The 20,971-nt window shown below is 37.3% G+C and overlaps 2 protein-coding genes and 1 long non-coding RNA gene across 13 annotated transcripts in view; 2 read left to right on the top strand and 1 right to left on the bottom strand.

The window, feature by feature from the left end:
- Positions 1–3,744, top strand: part of ENTREP2 (endosomal transmembrane epsin interactor 2) — a 157,612-nt gene extending 153,868 nt beyond the window's left edge. For both annotated transcript variants that reach the window (XR_010834270.1, XR_010834269.1), the window contains exon 18: positions 2,396–3,744. The gene's annotated coding sequence lies outside the window, so the exon portion shown is untranslated. The remainder of the gene's footprint in view (positions 1–2,395) is intronic.
- APBA2 (amyloid beta precursor protein binding family A member 2) overlaps positions 1–20,971 on the bottom strand; it is a 99,349-nt gene that overhangs the window by 20,725 nt on the left and 57,653 nt on the right. For 9 of the 10 annotated variants that reach the window (XM_067003963.1, XM_013177409.3, XM_067003961.1 and 6 more), the window contains 5 exons: positions 11,073–11,153; positions 9,709–9,745; positions 4,694–4,839; positions 3,741–3,776; positions 2,047–2,133 (listed from right to left, as the gene is read on the bottom strand). In XM_067003963.1, coding sequence (XP_066860064.1) covers positions 2,047–2,133; positions 3,741–3,776; positions 4,694–4,839; positions 9,709–9,745; positions 11,073–11,153 — 387 coding nt within the window. The remainder of the gene's footprint in view (positions 1–2,046; positions 2,134–3,740; positions 3,777–4,693; positions 4,840–9,708; positions 9,746–11,072; positions 11,154–20,971) is intronic. The other variant, XM_067003962.1, reaches the window with a different exon arrangement.
- LOC106033724 (uncharacterized) overlaps positions 15,600–20,971 on the top strand; it is a 55,865-nt gene continuing 50,493 nt past the window's right edge. The window contains exon 1 of the long non-coding RNA XR_001205509.3: positions 15,600–15,696. This is a non-coding gene — a long non-coding RNA (uncharacterized lncRNA). The remainder of the gene's footprint in view (positions 15,697–20,971) is intronic.

Genomic DNA, 20,971 nt, shown 5'->3' with positions numbered 1-20,971 from the left:
TAATTTAGCAATAATTGTCTTTAGTCATCTTTACACTGATAATTATTAGAATACTATTTTACACAAATGCAAAAAGTAGTCATAAGCTTTGATAATATACTCTAGGATGATGCATGTTTACCATGAGGTCAAAAAAATGGCTGGCGCCTAACAAGTAGTGGTATTGGTCATTACAGATGAAATACAGTGCTCAGACTGATTAGAGGTGGGAGATTGTAAATACTGCTGCCCATGTTAGATGGGTTATTCTATTCTGCATCTGGTACCATCCCTTGGGAATTCTAATAGCATGTTAAAGACATCTGCTTACGACGAAAGAATAATAATACGTTTACTGAAGATATTATCACTACCCGCTACCCACACAATAACAGATGATAACTCTATCTTAAATTTCATGAAGAATTTGTTGCCTCATAGTTTACCTTGCAAGAAAAACAAATAACGCAGTAATCGAAAACAACTCAAAATCCTAAATGTAGAATGCTACATTTGACTTTACTGAAGTATCTCCTATTGTTCTAGATCTTTTCTTCAGTTAGCCACGGTATTTCTGAACTCTGATCTTATACATCAAGCTACAAGTTCAATAACCATCTTCTATTTCCATCTTCTAAGTTGTTCATGAAAATATTGAAAACTACTGCATTAAAGAAACATGCTTACGAGTCTCCCTCTGCTCTTTATATTGTCAACTGTATGGCAACACATCAGAACTAAGTACACAGAAGAATTTTTGGCCTTCTTGTATCTAAATCATATAATCTAGAAAATGTTATATGAGACTACTTAAAAGCCTTACTTAAAAGTCAGTAGGTGATGTCTTCTGTTTCTCTGCCGTGGACAAATCTATTCACTTGTCACAAAAGAAAATTACTGATTTGACACGATTTACTTCTGACAAATCTGTGCTGACTCTTGCTTTTCTCCACTCACAAACTGCTTACAAAGGGTTTGTTTGTTTTGATATATTTCTAACAGTTAAAAATCCATAATCCCTGGTGTGTTCCGCTACTACTAAAAAAAAAAAAAAAACCAAAAAAAACAACCAACTAAATATTACCTCCATAAGTTTGGGAAAAATATCACTGAAAGGATGTCATAGAAGTGCTCCAACCATTTTCCCAAATAGTACAAGATGGAATTTCTTGGGTTACTCTAATGTGGATATATCTACCTTAACTTTCTAACCACTGTCTAAATGGGTCTTTCTGTATTGTAACTGGAGGACTTGTCATTGTCAGCTGTTGTTAGCTCTGTACAGTGGAGACTTTTAGTGAAAACTGAAGAAAAAATGTTAGTAAACATTTCCTTTCATAAGAAGGAAATCTCTCACAAGAATGAAAATTAACATGTATTTAAGCATGATTGTAGTCTAAGAGATCTTGTGAGTTAATTATACTTAATATTGGAATATATGTATAAAGCGTATGTTAATAATTTAAAATTCCTTGAGAAAACTGTCCTTCTTATGAAGATCACCTATTATTGAATATGTATGTAATTCCTAAAAGATGAAGCTGATCACTGCTGCAGTCTTCAGATGCTGTGTTAATATGAATAATTAATAATTTAGCTTAGGCAAAGAAGATGGTAGTTCAGATGTAATCTATGGAAAAGTTGTAGGTTAAATCTTAAAAATGACAAGATATGAATGTTTTAAAGCAGCAAATGACTTCTCATAAATTTGGGTGCTGGAACTTACAGAGAGAAGGGGTACTTGCATTCAAAATGAACCTCGAATCTTTTTCTCAATTGAATTATAGATATCAATAATCAAATCAATAATCATATCAATAATCAAGACATTTTCTAACACATCAAACAAGCAAAATCAGTGTCATTATTAGTACACTGGCAAATGGCAAGTGTTACAACAACAACATTTCAAAGATTCAAGAGTGCTCTTTCTGAATAATCTCACCTCAGCGAATTTATCCAAATGTAGTGAAGTTTCCCATAGGAGTTTGTATAGGAGTACAGTCTAACAAAAGAGAACTGTGAAACAATCAACATTATTTTTGAATAGTTTTAATCATAACTTACCTGTGTGTCTGCATTTAAAACTTTGATTCTCTGTGTGGAGATGAACAGATCCACTTCGGTCAAGGCCTGGGAATCTCCCTCCGAAGTCTAGAAGATACATGCTTTGTTACGAGGGCAATTTTAATTCTCTCTATTAGGATGATAATTTCTCTGATTCAAGCGTAATGTGATGTGAGGCAATCACGTTAAACCATTACAGAGACAACTATTGAAAAGTGTTTCCAAATACATGCAAAAAAACACATTTATTGCGTAGAAAGAGTGAAGCATACTCCTGTTTTGTGGGTAAGAGTGAGTTTTCAGAGCCCGTGGGAGTGACTGCTCAGGTACTAAAATTCTCTTTTTATAGCTTGAACAGGAAAAAGAGTATGGCTGCTTCTTCCCCACTGTCACTGATGCACATTAGCTCTTGAGGCGCTGGAACTGAGAAAGCAGGGAAACTGAGAAACTGACTTACATCAGCTGCTTAGCCCTTGCTGTCTTCAGTGAGCTCACCAGCAAAAGTTCATGTTGGCGCTCAATACTGTGGTGGGTTTATTTCCTGGTTTTTGTTTGTTTGTTTGTTTTTAGTTTTGTTTGTTTGTTTTAAAGAAAATAAAGAATTGAGAGCTGAACTAATATCTCTCATTGCGCAGAAAGACATTGGGTGGATGGCTGGAGACCTCAACTTCTGAACACTGCTTACTAGGGAAAACGTTCCATGTGCCATCAGGAATCAAGGTCACAGCAAGAGGGGCTGCAATATAATGCTGTGTGTTTTCTAAGTGCGAGGCCTGGCTTTGCCCAGGTGAGAAAACAGGAGAGAAAGTGGCAAAGCAGCTTCTACCTCTCACGAGAGCATCATATAAGAACTCACCTAATACTCTGAGTCCCAGCAGGAACCTGTTTATTCCTCCAGGCCACTTGTCCACAGTGCACGATTTTAACTGGTGTTTACCAGCACCCATGTTAGCAGCCTCAGGATAAAAAGGCTACAGACTCTATTACCTTATGCTAAAGGCAGGCACTAGTCTCTAGGTTACACCTGTGGTTCTTTGATGTGACAGCAAGGAAGAATGATGTATTTGCTGCTCTTTTCTGTAGCTCAAATGTCTTATTTATTCCATATTACTTTTATTTTAATTAACACTAGTTCAGCAGAATACCAAGAAGCACATACTTTGGCAGAGATTACTTGCGGTGCTTTTTATCCACGGCCATCATAAAGAACAAGATTAATTTTAGTGACATTTTTGTTAAATGTAGTTAGTGAACTAATGTATATTTTTAATTGGGTGCAATGTCTCCTCAATTGTTCCAGCTACTACTTGGTAAATGTATTTCATTTGTTTTTAAATATCTAAAATAATTTAATAAATATACATAAGTCGCAGGCATAGGAGTGAATCTAACTGCTTTGGTTAATAAGCATTACAATTAAAAAAAATCTCCTGGAAAACACTGACTTTATATCTCTACTAAACAAGTCAGAGATATTAAACAGAAGAAGAGCAGCAGCAGACAGGCACTCTAGCAAGTGAACAATGAAGAAAATGAGTTAATTTTATTCCATCCAGTGTTCTACTACTAAACAAAGAAGAAACCAAAATGACAACTTGATGAGGACCCATAATGAAAGACACAATGCTCCGTGGGGAACAAGTACAACAAAAATGTAAGTAAATATTAGCATTCAAGAAAAACAGTCTACACACCGCTTTTTTCTTGATTTTAGCCGCCTTTTGCATCCTCTGAAGAGTAGCATAAAAAAAGAATGCAGACAGATGTACACACAAAGAAAGAGAAAAGACAGTGTGTGAAGTCAGGGAAACCTTTTGACTATGAATCCAGATTAAAAATTAAAAATCTGGGGGCAGTGGGAGAAGGATGTGTGAGAGAAAGTTCTTACTGGAGCATAATTGGATTTAATGGCATTATGCATGTTGTTGATTGACTACAAAAAAATACCAAAGAGTGTTGTCTGTTATCAGCTGCTCATAACATTTATCCTGCTGAAAATACAGCAGTCTAAAATGACAGTACATGCACTATTTTAAACTCAAGTTTTTCTATTAATGTTCTAGCCATATGAGTCATATGTCTATATGTAATTGTTGAACAAAACATAATTCAAACTCCCTTCGATGACTATCTAAAGTAATCGAGTATCCCTGACAGATTAGGATTGTTATTAATAAACAAAACTGTTTTTAGAAGGTTAATTGCAATTAGAAGTAACTTATTGCTTGAGGCATCACAAAAGACTAAACAGAAATTTAAATGTTTGGAAATTCAAAATAATTTAATACATTGAGAGTAATTTTCACATTTTGTAATAAAAGGATTAATGACACAAAAGGAAAAACAGTCAAATATCTCGTGCTTTGTTATCGGAGTATTTCCTAATTATAATCTGCAATTTGTCTTTAATTCTTCATACAGCTTTCAAACAACTTTGAATAGACTTTGAAATAATTTATATTTTGTTCCTTGGCGATGCTGTATGTATGTTCATAATCAGTACTGGAAACTAATGGTATTTATAGTACTAGATCTATACTCACATAAGGGCACTTCAGAATAGGTTTGAAGCTGCAGATCCTGTAGTGTTCAGAGACCAGTTGTCAAAGGACCAGAGAGTATTCTATAAATCACAACAATCCCCTACCTTAACACGGCTCACTGCCTCTTGGGCCTGCATCATTCTTATGTTTTTGGAAGGGTTGCGCTCGGACAGCAGCTGCGTAGAGCCCAGGTAATTGGCTGCAAAGATGATTCCATCAATGAGGTCTTCAGGTTCACAAGGTCCTGGAACTGACATGACATGTATACAGTTACTGCCTCTCAGAAGAGGGTAGAGAGAAGACAAATTGAATAAAGAACATTAAGGCTTGAGCAACCATTTTAACACCTTTTCTAATATGAAACAAGAAATCCAGGAAAGTAAACAATGTATTCCCTATAATTATCCCTCCATCCCCCCAATATGAACCGAATATAAAGTATTGCATGATGTTTTGATTGTGAAGTTCTAACGGAAAAATCACGGGAAGACTTGCTGTGCTGCATGGATAAACACATTGAAATTATTTGTGAGTTTCCTGAATGCTCATAGGTTTCTTTGTTGTAACTGTCTTAATATTTATGATTGTTACAGTGCATCAAATAGATGCATGTTTTCCACATTTTTCGAGATGTTTGAAGAAGTACACAGTAGCCAGACAGTGCCTCTGGCAAAAGGACTGATGTGCAATGGGCACAAAGGTGTACTTTGCTTCAGCAAAGATCCAGCAAGAAATCCAGTAATGGTCTGGGTCTTCATTAGAACCAGAACAGAATTCTGTGGAATTTAAAATTCCCAACATATTGGGAAGGAATTAAAAAAATATGACAATCTCCACTGAAAGTGCGAAAAACCTTAACAGAGTCATTGAGAATCTACTAATTAATTAAGTCACTGAAACTCTTCATGAAAGCCAAGTCTTTCAATACCTCAATAAATAAATAAATAGATAATTATTTTTTTAAAAGAAATCCTTGTTCCTGTATTGCTAATTCATTGAATGAAATAATAAAAGAAAATTCCACAAGAACTCCATTTACTATATATCTGGTCCTATTTGCTTATGTTTGCTTATGTCTTTGCACCATTTCACTTTTCAGTAGGTGGATGATGTGTTTTATATAGTACTGCTTTTGACAACGTCATTCACTTTTTTTTTCAGGCCTAAAACTTAGTTTCATACCTCTGTACTGCTTTCAGCATGCAACAAAACACTGATATTGCATCACATTGATACCTTGTTTCAAGGATAGAAAAGACAGAAATCAATTAAAGGTGTGAATTTAATGTTGGTTAACAAAAACTTCATTAGATACCTGCATAAACACTCTTATAAATTAAAGTGGCCTTAATTTGGTTTACCTTCATTCACTTCAGGCTAAGTAAATCAGGCTAAATTGAATCAAGGTTGCTTTAACTCTGAAATACGCTTACCACATAATGTTTAAATCAGTTTAACTAACCTCCTTTCTTGAAATATTTTTTTCTTGAAAAATTTTTTTTTCTTTCTAGTTTTCTTGAAATATTTTGTGTGTGAAGAGAAAACTGGAATGCGTCCAACAAATTCCAATACAGGCATTACTGTAGCAAGCAAAGGCCAAAATTCTATCAGGTTGCGGAACTTGTCAACAAAAAATTTAAAAATTATGCTGGTTATTTAAAATCTGTCAGTCCCTTAATCTACTTTTTTACCATCCCAAAAGCTCTGGGTAAATTTGGGAAAGCTTGTGTTCTCTCCAGTTGTTTACAAGATTGTAGAATTTGCCCATTTCTGGTTACATCTGTTCTTTGTACATCTTTGAGCAAGACATTTTTGTCTTGATTACCAGGTAATTGGTAGACTATGTCAGAGGCCTGTCAAAGCTGAGTTTAGAGGTCTGTGTGTATGTATATATGTTCAGAGCATGAAACAACAGTACTCATGGTTCCTTATGGGACTGTGAAATTAATGTGCGTTAATTTCCCAAAAGAAACAACAACTTCTCATGTCTTGGCAGTTCAGTGACAGCAATAGTGTTTCTAACTGATTTGAAAAGTCTTGAAAATGTAAAAATCCTAGGGTTTTAATCAGTTTTATTATCCAAGTTTTATTTATTTTGATTAAGGATTTCTCTCTTTTTGTTGGATATGGTCTCCTCATCTCTTCAGAGCATTAGATTGTGCTTTTTGCAGAATTAGTATACTAGCAGCAAATCCTGCAACATCATGTATATAATAACAGCATGTATAAAATGCTTATAGCAATAGCTAGTATAAAAAAAAGAAAAAAAAGAAAAAACAAGAATCATGCTGGGCAGAAAACATTTCCAGCATATATTTCCCATCATGAGGGCAATGGAAGCAACTGTCAGATAGGATAAGACATCTGCTGGAAGGATGTAAGGAATGGTTTTGAAAATTGCCAGGGTCAACCTAGGTTACCTGCGTTTTCTTTCCTTGTCTGTGACTGGTTTAAAGATTATAAAAAAGGCAGCTTTGGCAGAGGTCCCAACTCATCAAACCACTTAAGCATGCCCTTGACTGTAAGTGTGTGTAAGGTGTACCAATGAGCAAGGGAAGAAGAAAGAAATAGATCTGAAAGTTGAAGATTAGTTTGGCATGAACAAGCTGGAACTTCATGTTGGGGATTGATATTTAAAAGTTAGATAACATTTTTTTCTGAAAAAAAAATAATCATAAGTTTCTGCATCTTATCAGTGTACTAAAGACTACTCCATTTTCTGCTGCATTAATGCAATGAGTATATTAAACATTTCATTAAACCAAAACAGACTCTAAAGATTTTTAAATGAACACCTTTTGTATTCATAAAATAATAAGAGGAACACTCATTCAATAAAGCAGCATAACTGAATTTAATAACCTCTTAGGAACACTTTTTTATATTTATCTAGTACCACATGGAAACCAATTCATGATTCAGAGAGTATTTAGGGATTGTGCTTAGAGCCCTGAAGCCACTTCAACTGCCTGCTGAGAAGCATTGTACTCCTTGAAGTCACTCAGACCCTAGGGTGCATGGCAGCGCAGCAGAAAGACTTTCGCTAAGGAATAAGTGGCCACAGGGCATATATCACCTTGCAGAATGCCTACCTGTAAGTTCCATATTTTGGCTGATTCCTCAATTTCATCATGGTTGTGACTGCGCAAGGCAAATGATAGTTATGGTGACAGGACAAATATACAGTAGAAAAAAAAGAAGAACCCCTGCATTACCACTAAAAGCATATAGTGGCACAACTACAATAGCAAAGAGACACTTTTCTTATTTTTTTTTTGGTGACAGCTAGTTTGTTTTTATGTTCATACTTCATATGCAAAAATATTTCATATGCATAGGGATATAGACATAGCTACTGCAGTTAAGGTGTCATGCTGAAAGTTAAGTGTCTGAACAGCTGAATGGTGACCAGAATGTGGTTGTGGCATCCTCAACAAAGTTCAGGAAAGGGCAGAGAGCATTAGCTGGCAGAATCTTTTCTTGTGTGCAGTGGGGTCCTATTGTTTTGGGGACTCTACATACAAATTAATAAAAAAAAAAAGTGGTTTTTTTTTTGATTCAGAAAGCATACATTGACCTATCATAAGCTCCTAGTGAGCTACATCTTTATTGTTGTTAGACAATGCCATATATATAATACCTGCAATAGAAAAAGGCCTAATAGATAGCTTATCCTCTCATGCTGTGCTATTGAAGAAAAAAAAAAACAAAAAAAAAACAGAAAAAGCAGAATGACTGAACCAAAAAAACCAAACTGTTATCTAAAGGTATCCTGACCTCTTTCCAACAAGAGTAGTAGTGAGCTGATTGGTTAAAAAATAAAAAGACGTAACCTTTTTATCCCAATAAAAAAAAAAAGTGCCATTGTAGCTGCAAGCACTGTGACAGATAAATTTTCTATTTTTTCCTTTTTTTAAAAGCTCCGCTCACGCTGCCCTCCTGTTATAGATGTCCACTTACACAATCAGTAGATGCTTATTACGGAGGATCAGCTTGCTTTCTTGTCTCCTCTGCCTTTAGGGAATGCATTTAATTTACCTTTACTTAGGGCCTGTTAGCCAGTACATGCCAAGTGTTACATGTAGTTTCTGTCAGATGTGAATTGTGTAAAAGAGGCAATCTTTGAACTTCCCATTTGCTGTAGCTCATCAAGGAAACGACTAAAACCAGAAGGTGCTCGTCAAGGTGATGAGATCAGGGAATAGGGGAAAAATGTGTTGAATGTTCTAATATTAGTCTAAATCACAGTAAGTTTTCCTTGAGTTGGGAGTGGCGTAAGAAGTCAATTTTTAACCTTCACTTATGATTCACGTTGCAGGGAAATGTGTGTGTCTAAGATCTAAGAAGTCAGAACCTTAGAAGCTTCCTATTGCCTTTGCTTACATTCTGGTGTACACACTTCCTCTGTAGAAAGAGCTGTGTGTATTTTTCCTGTACAAAAACTCTTCAATCTCCCCTGCACTGCTATTATTTATTTTCTGTTTGGAGAAAAATGTCAGTTTATTAAAACAAGAAAGTGGACAGATAAAATGGGATTGTGCTGAACATTATCATTCTTTGACTGACAGACAATTGAAGAAAGGAGTGAAATTGTGGTTCTCCTAAGCAGAGGAAAGTATGTTCCTTGTTTTCTTCATTTGGGATTACCATTTTTTTCTCAGATCAGGAGATCCCCTCCATTTGTTCCCTACAGCTGAGATTCCCAGGGTGCAATACAGGTATCAATGCACAGTGATATAGGAGCAGCTCTGAACACTTGCATGTCTCCTTGCTTTGTACAAGGCAATGAAGAACAGGGTCCTCTACCTCCATAAATCTCTACCCTGTTGAGACCCACTGTTTCCACCTTTTTACCTCCTTCCAGGTTTGTAGCTATCTCCATCTTCACCTCCTTTTTATCATCATAAATCCAGGCTCCCATTGCCACAGGTAGGGATAAAAATGTTAAATACTTCCACATATAGTGTACTCTGAACAGAAATAGGCTTTAGTTGCTTATTTATTAAACTGAGTTGCATTCTGTTTGGTTTGACTTTTTTTAGAATTTTCATCTTTAAAATAAATTAAAGCATTTGCTTCCTTTTTGTATTACCTTAATTGTGGATGATGTAAAACTTACCATCAACAAAACTTGGAAATGAAGACACTTTCTTTGTCTGTTGAGAAATAAAAGCAATATGTGGTATAAATGCGACTAAGTCATTTTCACAAACTGAAGTCAATTCACATCATAAATAGCTGACCACTGTTTAAATAAATAAATAAATAAATAAATAAATAAATATTCTCTGCATAACTTCTGCATAGCCATTATTTATCACAGTGAAACACATTACATCACAGTAAGTTACCCAACCTAACTGTTTCATAGTGCTGGTTACCTGGAATCTCAAAGCACTTAAGGCATGTCACACCACACAAAACAAATAAGGGTTGTGTGTGCAGGAAATGAAAATGAGCCAGCAAATCAGTTGCCAAATGAGTAATAGAAACCACACAGATTACCACCAGATCACACTGCCTATTAATGATATCCCAAACTTACAATTGGAATATCTAACAGTATTTAGAAAGCAAGACTCTTGGTTTGTGAATAGAAAGAACTGTCCCTGATTGCACTGCACCTCATCTCATGCTGCTGTCTGTACTCTCAATAAACAGATTGAGTCCTTCCATTTGCTTGCCTTATGCCAGCCTCCTCAGGCATTGCTGTTCCCAGGAAAGGGGCTGATTTCTCCATTATGGCAAAAGGCTTCAGAAATGTGCCTCCTCATTAACGGAACAGGCAACAGGCTAAATTTGTTGTATGTTTGTGAGATAACAGACTTCTGCTTTTAAGTCTAAATTTCATTTCATTGTGTCTAACCTCGAGCATAACCTCATTCTGCATTCTTAGATGTCGTCTGTGCTCCAGTTTTCAGTGACAAGAGCAGGTCTGCCTATCACTGCGTCTTTTTCACAGCTGACTGAGCAGGGACACATCTTACCACAGAGGGCATTCAAAAAGCTGTGAATCATTTGAGCTCTCGGCACTGAATGAGGTGCTTGATATTAGGGATTATTTAAAGAGAACCGTGACAATTAACCAGTCCTTTGGTTTCAAAGACTGACATTTTGGAGAGAAAGAAAACAAGTAGAAGCCAATTTCTTTTTGATGCTGCTTTTTTGCTCTTCAATAATCCAAAAATAGAATTTCTGAAGTGTTCTCCATCTTCTTTATCAGAAAATTTTAGGCTTGAGTACACACTGTGGACAGTTACACAGGATGAATATGGCAGCAACTGATTCATGGCTATGGTTCAAAGACTATGCAGAATACACAGTCAAGGAATTTATCATCAGTTCAGGAAAAGAAACAGGCTCTAGAAACAGACTCTAGATACATGTGCATGAGAGGGAGAAAGCTGACAACTCAGTCCCTGCTGTCCCTCACGGTAGCCTGAGGACAGGAAGATAGGTGGCAGAATGGCCTAAGGCACCTACCTCGGGTGTATTATTATTATCAACTGGGCCATTGAGGTCAGAACGCTGTTGTTTCCTTGGCTGCTCTGAACCATTGCACATCTGTAAGAAAAGAGAGAAAGGGTTTCAAAGCCTTTTTTCTTCTGAAAAGCTTGAAAATGAAGAGAGTTCAGTGGAAGTGAATGGTGCAAGGATAGTCAGAAAAATTTTCACCAGAAAATGCTATTTCAACTGAATAAATTCAAAAAAATGTATATTCAGATTTCAACCAAAAGTTCTGTTCTGGAAAGATTAAATTACATTCAGAAAAAAATAATAAAATCCATAAAGCTTTAACATATGAAACTGTATTTAGCATTTTCTCTATTATTTTATGAAAAGCAGTCATTTGTCATGAAGCTGGTCTGTGTAGTTATTTATATGCAATCAATATTCATTATTGATACTGAAGTACCATAACATGATACAGTAGTTGAAATTTCCTATTTAAATGTAACAAATAGGAGATTCCCATCAAAATATTAGGCTCTTTAATTATAATAAAGGATCTAGTTGGATGTAAATAATGCATTTCAATTATCATTAAGCAGCAGTGACACTACTGATTTAAATTAACACAATGAATTTATTTCAATGCAAATATTTCATGCAAAATTAAACCAAATACTGAAATGTTCAAATTGTTTACAAACCAAAGTCAGAATTTTAAAATGTGTTTATGCTCAGTACTGGACAAAATTTCACCGTTAGAAATCTTGAAAGCCAAGCAGATTTGTGGACACATTCTTTTATGGTTTAGGACGTCACTTTCCTTTATTCTCAATTTCCCCATTATGTATAAGAGTGCCTGAATACCACCGTCGCTGTAAAGCCCCACATATAAAAATCTGTATCAACAATTATGTAAATGGGAAACACTGAGCCAGAATTATTTCAAAGGGTCAGCATGAAAGTTACCCATGAATATAATTCCTTGTCTTCTGACTTTCAAATGTAATATGTAGCTGTAGATCAAAGAAAGTCTCCGTGTTCATCTCTAGACAAATTATTCCCTATGAGCTATGTTTAGTCAGCTGAAAAAATGGTGCTACTGAAGCTGGCATATTAGAGCTATTAGTTCAGTAATGCTAATGCTCAGGTAAGACAATATACACAAGGCAAAAATCCACCCAAGCAGTAAGCACAATTTTAGGAAAGAGAATAATACCCAAGACAGACTGAGAATACCTGAGCACCAAGATGTGGGGAACAGGGCTAGTGCCCTGTCTAGAGAACTGTAGTAGCTAGAAAACTTACTGTATCCCTGCGTGCGTATAAATGCTGTTCTGTTTGAGACAAGACAAACCTAATTATATTGCATGGCTAAACTAATATGGAGCAATATGTGTTGCTGTGCAGTAGAATGCATTAATTAATACGGGTAAACAAATACCCAAAGGGCTTTCATAATAAAAGTGTAATAATCACACATTATTCCCTAAAATACTGGGATTAGATCAAGTATGCTTTAAGCAGAGAACATGACATGGCCATAATGAAGATACATTAAACTGCAAAGAGAGTGACAGCAAATAAATTAACTCCAGTATGCACAACAGAATTTTAATACTTTTAAAGCTCTGTCAGTTCTGATTACCACACACTTGACTGAACTGACAGTGCACCTGCAGATCAAGAAAGAATTGGTTGGCTGGTTTAGCAACATACCATGGATGCTGTAAAACAACATTATTGAAACATGTCTGTCAGAAATCTTAAATGGAGACAGACTTATTCAGCCCTGGGAACCATAATGACAATTACGCTCTTTGATAATAGTTGCAAATATAGTTCCATATAATCTTAATGTGAAATAGCAAGAAATACACGGATGACATTTCATTTTTGAATTCCTATTTTAAAGCTTTTAGGAATATAAATAAGCCCTTCTTGTTGACTGTTTCCCAGTCACATGCGCAGCGTACATGTTGTCACTGTATGTTAGTTGGGCTCCAAAGAAAAGGCTGTGCAGAATCCATGATGAGCTGGGATCCATCACATCACCTCTACACAGAACATAATAAATGTTTCTTACTATTTGGTGTTTGTATATGAAGGCCATCTTTTTTCCCACTGTTTCTTCTACGTGCTTAGGAACCCCAGACTAATTAGGCAGAACTTCAGGTACAAACAATTCGTCTGTTCCTTTTAGGCACATCTATGCACCCAATACATTATGTCTGCAGCTCATCTATTAGGACTTTGTTCTCTAACAGTGTTCTGGTGGGGCGGGGTGTCACTGAGAGCACTTCCTCAAAAAAAAGCTGAGTGTCCTACCACAGTCTTGAGACCCTCTCAGCGCTGGATTGTTGGGCTCTCTGCATCAGTGGCATGAAACACCGAGTAGTCAGTACTGGGAGCCTGTCTGAGACTTTCTGTGCTTAACATATTCCTTCAAATACGTGAGCTGTTACAATGAGCCTTTATAAACTGAGGGTTGAGATTTTCATTCTAAAGAAATGTTTGTTTACATGGTATTCTGAAAGGAAAGGGGAGGAAAAATTACAGGGAGCAGGGCTTCCCTTTCTCTCCATAACACGCACAGTGTTTGATGACTTCTGTGTCAAAGGAGAGAACAACGCAGGGTAGGCATGTTTGTATCTCCCATACACAGGTACAAAGCATGCAGTCTTTGTACAGAATGAACTGCTTCTAGGCCAAGGATGAAGGAATCTTAGAGCTTCTTTATGGAATCATTTTTAGAAAGCATCAATTCTGGTATCTACTGTGGGCTGGAAGCTGGTTCATGCTCCCAGGTGATCTGACCACTGTCAAATAAATTACCATAATCGATACTTGCTTTCTTCAGGTTTCTTACAGAATTGCCAGTTAATATTGTTAAATGTTACAATAGCTTGAAAAGCACATTTGAGGGAAATAGTTGTAAGGTTTTATAAATACTTATCCCCTGATTTACAGTTTAGAATAGGACCTAAAGCTAAACTAGAAATCCGGGATCTACTGCACCCTAACACATAGATAAAGCCATGTTAAGAGTCTTATCCTACAAGTGGACAGATTCTGCAAAGGAAAGATTTGGGATTCTTTTATGTATGCAGATGTTTTAAATAAATATTCCCGTTTGTCTTCAACATAGTTTGAGATTCTGACTGTGAAGATGATTATTTTCAGTACCAAAATGTTGGCATATGCAGACATCGTGTTGAGAGAGCTAGAGCAGAGAATTCTTCTAGAATTCAGTCTATGTTTTAAACATTTCTGCACACAAAACAATCTAAAAATGAAAGCATGTTGTACTGGATGTCCACGGCCAGGTTTTGGTAGTGGGGCTGCAGGGGTGGCCTCTGTGGGACGAGGTCTGGGCTGCCCCATGCTAGCTTCCCAGTGACCCACGGCAGGACACAGCTGAGCCAAGCAGCCAAGACAGGGGCACTTCTGTGAAAAAGTATTTAAGAAAGCGGCTGGGGGGACACTATGCAGGTGGCCAAGGTCAATCCATCACAGGAAGCTCCAGGAGTTTGTCCCAGGAACCACTCTTCACCTCCTGCTGTTCAATGATAAACTCCCTCAAACGTGAGCCCATGCACTTTGCAGACAGATGACCAGTCTCCCGGTCATGGCAGTCTGTTTTAGTCTAGAAAGTCATGCATTTTTAGCTGGATGTAATGGTTTACTTCAGAGCTAATAAATATCTCACCTCCTCTGTACAACTTGTTTAGCACCAAATGTAGCTTTAGACTTACCTCACCTAACTTTTCTGCTGTTACTGTTCAAATCATTTGAGTACTGGATGATTTTACACCATGCAACGTCCTGTGTTTTCATACACATGTACACAGTGATATTGTACTGTAGACATGAAAGCATACACTTCTATGAGAGTACACTCACTACCAATATAAGCAAGGTGCTTCTATTTGGCATTTGTAGATAAGGAGCTCTAGGAATTTTCCCTATACAGAGTTGCTTTGCTTGTGGAAATATACATGGTATCTTCACTCTCAAACCCTCAAACTATAACACTGCATGCTATCCTTGAGCAAGATCTGTTCCAAAAAACCGGTGAGATACTGTTTTTCCCCTTTCATTGTCAGTAACCACCACACACAGTCTGAATAGGAGATGCCCAAGCACTACCAAAACGTTAATGGTGTAGTGTTCTTAACAGCTTTGCCTGGGGGCAGGTACCGAACCAATGTCCAGCATCATGTGACAGAACGTGAGGCAGCCAAAAATGCCACCTTTAGGCTAAGAGGAAAACCAGACTCCACTTATTGGAGGTCACTGAAGCACAGAAGCACGTGGTGCAGAAAACAGCCTGCAGTTGGTTCCTGGCTGATGGCCAGGCCTGGGCCTCCCTCGTCAGCCACCTGCAGGGCCCCTCCTGCCGGCCGGGCCCTTTATAGGTGGCCCTCCCAGAGGGCAGCTTCCCCTGGCTCTGGGGCTGGTGGTGGGCAAGTGCTGCTGGCCCTGAACACCCCAGTTGCTTACTGCACCGCACGCTGTTTGGGTGTTCAGTTAAAAGCTCACCTCAGCAACACAGCCTGCCTTAAAGCTGCAACCTGGGACCCCAAAGGCTGTGGTGGTGCTCAGCACTGATGAAGCACCTGCCTGCTGGATGACTTGCTCTGCTGGAAACCAGCAGGTTTGTCTCTCTTTGTTAACTTATTTAGAGGAATAATTTGTCTGAGAGAGGAGCAAATGATTAGCTTTTTTAAAAACTGATAAAACTCTTGGTAAAGAGCTGATAAGCAAGCAAAGAGTGTGGCACAGAGGCACGGTAAGGCTTTATTACTGTGTTGTAACCCTTTGAGTAATTAGGCTTGTGAGACATCGGCCAATCTCTTCCCTAGCAATGCTGGTCAAACACTGCATCAAGTAATGTGTGCAGAAACTGATCTATGTGCTTATGTATGTTGAAACTCATCCTGGAGACTAATTTGCTTCTCAAAAAAGAAATGTGTTGTGGTAGGTTCCAATGGGTGTCTTGTTTGTTACGGTGTCTATTGCGTGAGCAAACCAACAGACCTAACTAAGGTTTTCATCTGATTTGTTGTCTCTCTGGAACAAAGGTGAAGCAGATGGGTATTATTATGTATGTCACTTAAAGACAAGATTTCAGCTTCTAATGTCAACTTTATGACTTCTGGTGTTGGTTCCTGAAGACAATTTATCATTGGGTTTTGTTTTCTCCTGAAGCTTAAATGCTACTATGTCTATAGAAAGTCACCAATGTGCAACTAAAATATCCTTTTGAATCAAGAGGGGCTAACCTAGTCATAAGGCTACTATGGTGCTACTATTCCTATGAAACCACGACTGAAGTAAATTCACTTAGTAGATACTGGTGTTTAGTGGGAATGGTTTACCTTTACTGAGCTGCTATTTTAGTTAACATATCATCAGAAAGGCATTGTTACTGGTAGGAGCAATTTGACCCAGCATGATACTTTCACAGAGATTGAATCTGAATGAGGCAGTTCTTGGCTATCTGAAGGATTTCTGGTTTTGATCACAGGCAAAAAAAGGTTATGAGCATTTGTTAGGTTCTCAAATGTTTGCTTGTTAACTGAAAGTAAAGAATGAGAAATCAAAAGCAATAGAATTCATGTGTCACAGGCTGCTTAGCTAAAAAGTGGACTTCCCTTTAGGGCACTCATTAAAGGTGATAATAGCAAATTCCTGTTTTTGCAAAAGGGTATAAGTAAAAGTAGGGTGTTGGTGCTGTTGGTTTATTGTCTTTTATGTTGAGGGAATTAGATATGTTTGATTATTGTAGGAGAGAGTAAGCCTACTCAGGAGTCTGCAGTTCGAAAATGAAGCTGAGAAATGAAAAATGAAAGGCTGATTAGATGGTTAACATTCAAGTGTTGGAGTCCCATAGTCACCTTCAGTTCCTGCTCATCAGAAGTAGCTCTCAGGCCATGCCAATGCCAGTATTTATAAGCGTGACTGTAGCTGGGATGAACAGAGTAAAATCTGCCACATATGAGGTTCTAATAGGGTTAATTATTTGAGTTCCATTAGTGCAAGAGACATCTTCCATCAGGATTATCTGCTGCTGTCCAATGTTTTGCTAACCTCTGTCTTGACTACTTCTACCATTCTTTAATTATGCTGAGTGTAAAGAGGTAGTATTAAAGGGAAGCTGAAGTGTATTTAGTGTTAGTAAAATAGCAGGCAATGCCATTGTTCTGTACAGATGTCTTACAGCTGCGTTAGATCCAACTACTGTCTGGGAGCAGAGGATGGGCTTGGATGACTGCCCCACACCACAGTATGTCCTGGGAAGGAAGCTGGCCAGGACAACTTAAAGTGAAATGATCTGGCGATGAGCTTCTCATGGTCCAAGCTTTGGTTTAGGCCAGGCTCTTGTATTTTGCACTTTACAAGCACTCTTCTGTTATCAGAGACTACCCATGTTCCCCCAAGTAAACCTGTTCCTGTTGATTATTGGTGTGCCAAAACAACAATATTCTAGTTAAACTTGAAGCTCCACAAATAGAATAGTATTCAAAACAGGAGGGGGAAAAAAAACCTTCCAAGTTCACAGCAACTACTTTTGCCCAGAAACAGTGCATCAGTTTAAAACTTCAGGTCATGCTGCATCCTAGAATCAGCTGAATGAGCCACTTATTTCCTTTTCCTTCTTCCCCCACCAAAGATACACCTAAGTCAATTAAGTAATGTTTTTTCTTGTAAAGACTCACTTCAGGAGAAATCTGTGTCAGTAGGGTGCCTGACTATACTCAACTTCTGTGTGTGAAGTAAAGCACAAAATGAAATTATAATCAAAAAGAACTTTTGAGTGTCAGGTATATTAACAATTGGGTCAGTCTGAGGTGATTAAGATGTCAAATGCTGAGGGGAAGGGGGAACTTCCTGGCTTGAGCAAGTTAAGTTTGAGGTTAGTCAGACAAATGCTTAAAATACTTAGTTTCAAGGTCATGAATATAATGCCTTTGACTGTAAACATTGGAAACCTGCAAGAAATAAAAGTTGTACTAAGCAGTAAGAGCAAAAATACACTCTAAATCTATCCTGGGTTTCCCCTCTGGCTTCTCTAGTGCAGATCCTCTTCTGCACTTTCTTGGAAGTATTTACAAACAAAGGCTTATTATATTTAAAAGCTCACATATCCCCGAAGTTTTCATATAGTAAATAGGACACATACAGTAAATAAAATGCTTAGATATTTCTTTTCAAGTTTCTAGATTGCTGGCTCTTTTTTGGAATTCCCCTGGTGATTAGTTGCTGAAAGCAAACTTACCTACTAGAACATTTAAAATAGCATTTTTCAACTGGTTATTTAGCGTTTGATATGCAAGACTATTAGCACTTATCCTGGACTATGAATTAATAACTACATATTTCTTGAAGGTATGCTATAAAAAAAAAATCATTTTCCAGCAACAGTAACTGATACAGAACTGAACCTAACCTAAAATTTTATACACCAGTATTACCTACTGTGGGAGAATATACCAGGAAAGGAAAAGACAGGAGCAGAAACCTTAAAGCTAAGGGTACTGCAATACGTGCATAACAGCACAAAATTCATATTTCTGCTTGCTTATTGATTATATACACTCTGACATTCACATAGCATTTTGGTTTAAATCAATAGCATCCAAATCTACACTTAGAGGGTTGGGGCACTAGCATTCCATGTACAGTACATAGGCTTCTGTGTCATACCCCTTGCTATTATATTTTGTGATACACACTTATAAGAACGTATACATTTGAATAAGACAAGGAAACCAAGATCATCTAGGCAAATTCTCTGCTAACAAGATTGGCATGCAAATCTACTGACAATGGCTTTGAGGTTTTTCTCCTTCTACTCTGTATGAACTTTAATTATTGTAATTAAGATTATTACTGTATTGCTTTCACAAATGAGACTTTCATCTAGGAAGTACACTAAATACATCCATCCCTTACACATTTAATAGCAAATATTGAAAGAATTGAATTCCCCAGAAGAAAAACAGAAAAGTCTGTACTTTAAATTCTGTGAGGTCTGATACCTGTGCTAAAGGCCCAGCAAATTCTCGTGGTAAGGACACCTAATGAACTATTAAGTACAAAACTCATCTTGGATGAAATGGGTTCTGTGCTTTAATGGCCTCACAACTAGCCAGACTTTTAGATAAAGCTGAGGATGAGCAACCTGAAGCACTTGAACAGAACGTAGTAAAGTAGAACAAGGCCAGTCTTATGACAAACACATTCACGTAATAATTGCCAAAGATTAACTTGCTTTTAAATCTTTGCTTTATATTCCTGGGGACGTGGGAAGGGGCCAGGGGAAAGTCCCCTCGCTTTTTCCATTTGTGAGTCTCTGTATGTCCTTAAGAAATGCTGCTTCACACCTTCATGACTTGCAGGCCTATGTGTCCCTCTCAGCAGTGAGGACAGCAGCTGTGAGCTGTCTCCTTTAGTGCAAATTAAAAGGAGGTCTGGTCACCCAGCTTGTCTATCCCTTCATGCTGAGCTAAATGGATACCCATACTGCCATCTCTCTGCATGAGAAACTACTTTCCTTTTTCTTGTATTTGAAGAAAAGTGAAATACTGTGTATTGCTTAATGCCCTATCCATTAGACAATAGTTTGTGGTTTCTATGAAGACTGTAGAAATCCAATGGCTACGTGCCAGTGTGTACCAATTGCAACAGCACTTTCTCCTTTATTAAAAAAGATTAAGGCATTGGCCCATGACTGACTGGAAATAACACTTAGACCTCAGACAGGCAGCTCAGTAATACTTGGGTTGCTTTGTTTATTTTCACAGCCTTGGCAGTTATATCAATATGCTGGTGCTGCAAAACCACCAGTTGTTAAAGACTGACAAGAATAATAAAGGTACAGTTCAGTTCAGCTCAACCTCTGCAAAGTAATCTCTGAAAGCGTGCAAAAAGATGTTGAAATGAAAGCCTGTTTTGAATTCTGTTTTGAACTGGCAATTATTGCGGATAAAAAAATAATATTCCTTTGCAACCACATAGAAGAATTCACTACTTAAGTCCCTTACTCAAGAATAGCTCTTCTTACAAACTGGCAACTTACAAGCAGGAATGGTCCCTGTGGCAGCTAGTGGTGTGCTGTGTCAGAAAGCTGGTTCACTAATCCCAAAAAGGCTAACTGGACTTCTCTGTTCATAGTCAATAAACAGGAATGACTCAAGCAAATCAAGATCATCAACCCTTAATCAAGCAAGCTAGCACTTTAATGATGGCAGTACGCCACTGAGTATTTTAAGTTATGCAGTTTGGTTCTAATTATACTTTGAAAATAGAACACAGAAGGGAATACTTAAAAACTTGCTGTAGATGTAGGAAATCTGTGAAAATACCCCCCCCTTAAGGTTTTTGTTCGTTATAATAAAGGCTGACCTGTTTCATCAGCGCATATTTACACATTTGATTTCCTTTTTCTGTTTTTTAGATGAACTGACATATTTTAATGTCTGTTTTTATGGAATAGTCTAGGATAAAGCGTTTCATGAACCATGAGGCACTGACAATATTATGATTTTCTGTAGTGATAACTTCAATGAAGCTGAAGCATTAAATTTATACCTCTGAAGCTTAATGAAGTCTTTTAATTAAAGATAAGGCAAAATAACCCACTTATCTTAATACATATTTAGATGACAGACTTGTAATGTTTTACCTCTCTTAGGCAGATTTCTCTTCAGTACAGTAAATAGTATTCAGCTGCATTTAACTTCAGAGTAACTGGACTTACATGTAGTCAGAGGGGTGAAAAGCCAAAGCTTCAAGCTTTTTCAAGCAGAATTTTGTCTTTCTATAAAGAAGTATCTTCAATTTGACTTTTTTAAAAGAAAGAAAACCTCACACCTCTGCTCTATAAAAGCTTGAGCTCCATTCCCAAATTCATTTTCTGGGACTCA

Source organism: Anser cygnoides, chromosome 11 (genome assembly GCF_040182565.1).
Source record: "Anser cygnoides isolate HZ-2024a breed goose chromosome 11, Taihu_goose_T2T_genome, whole genome shotgun sequence".
NCBI lineage: Eukaryota > Metazoa > Chordata > Aves > Anseriformes > Anatidae > Anser > Anser cygnoides.
The sequence above is the reverse complement of the archived record's forward strand: the minus strand, read 5'-3'. Positions and strand labels throughout refer to the sequence as shown.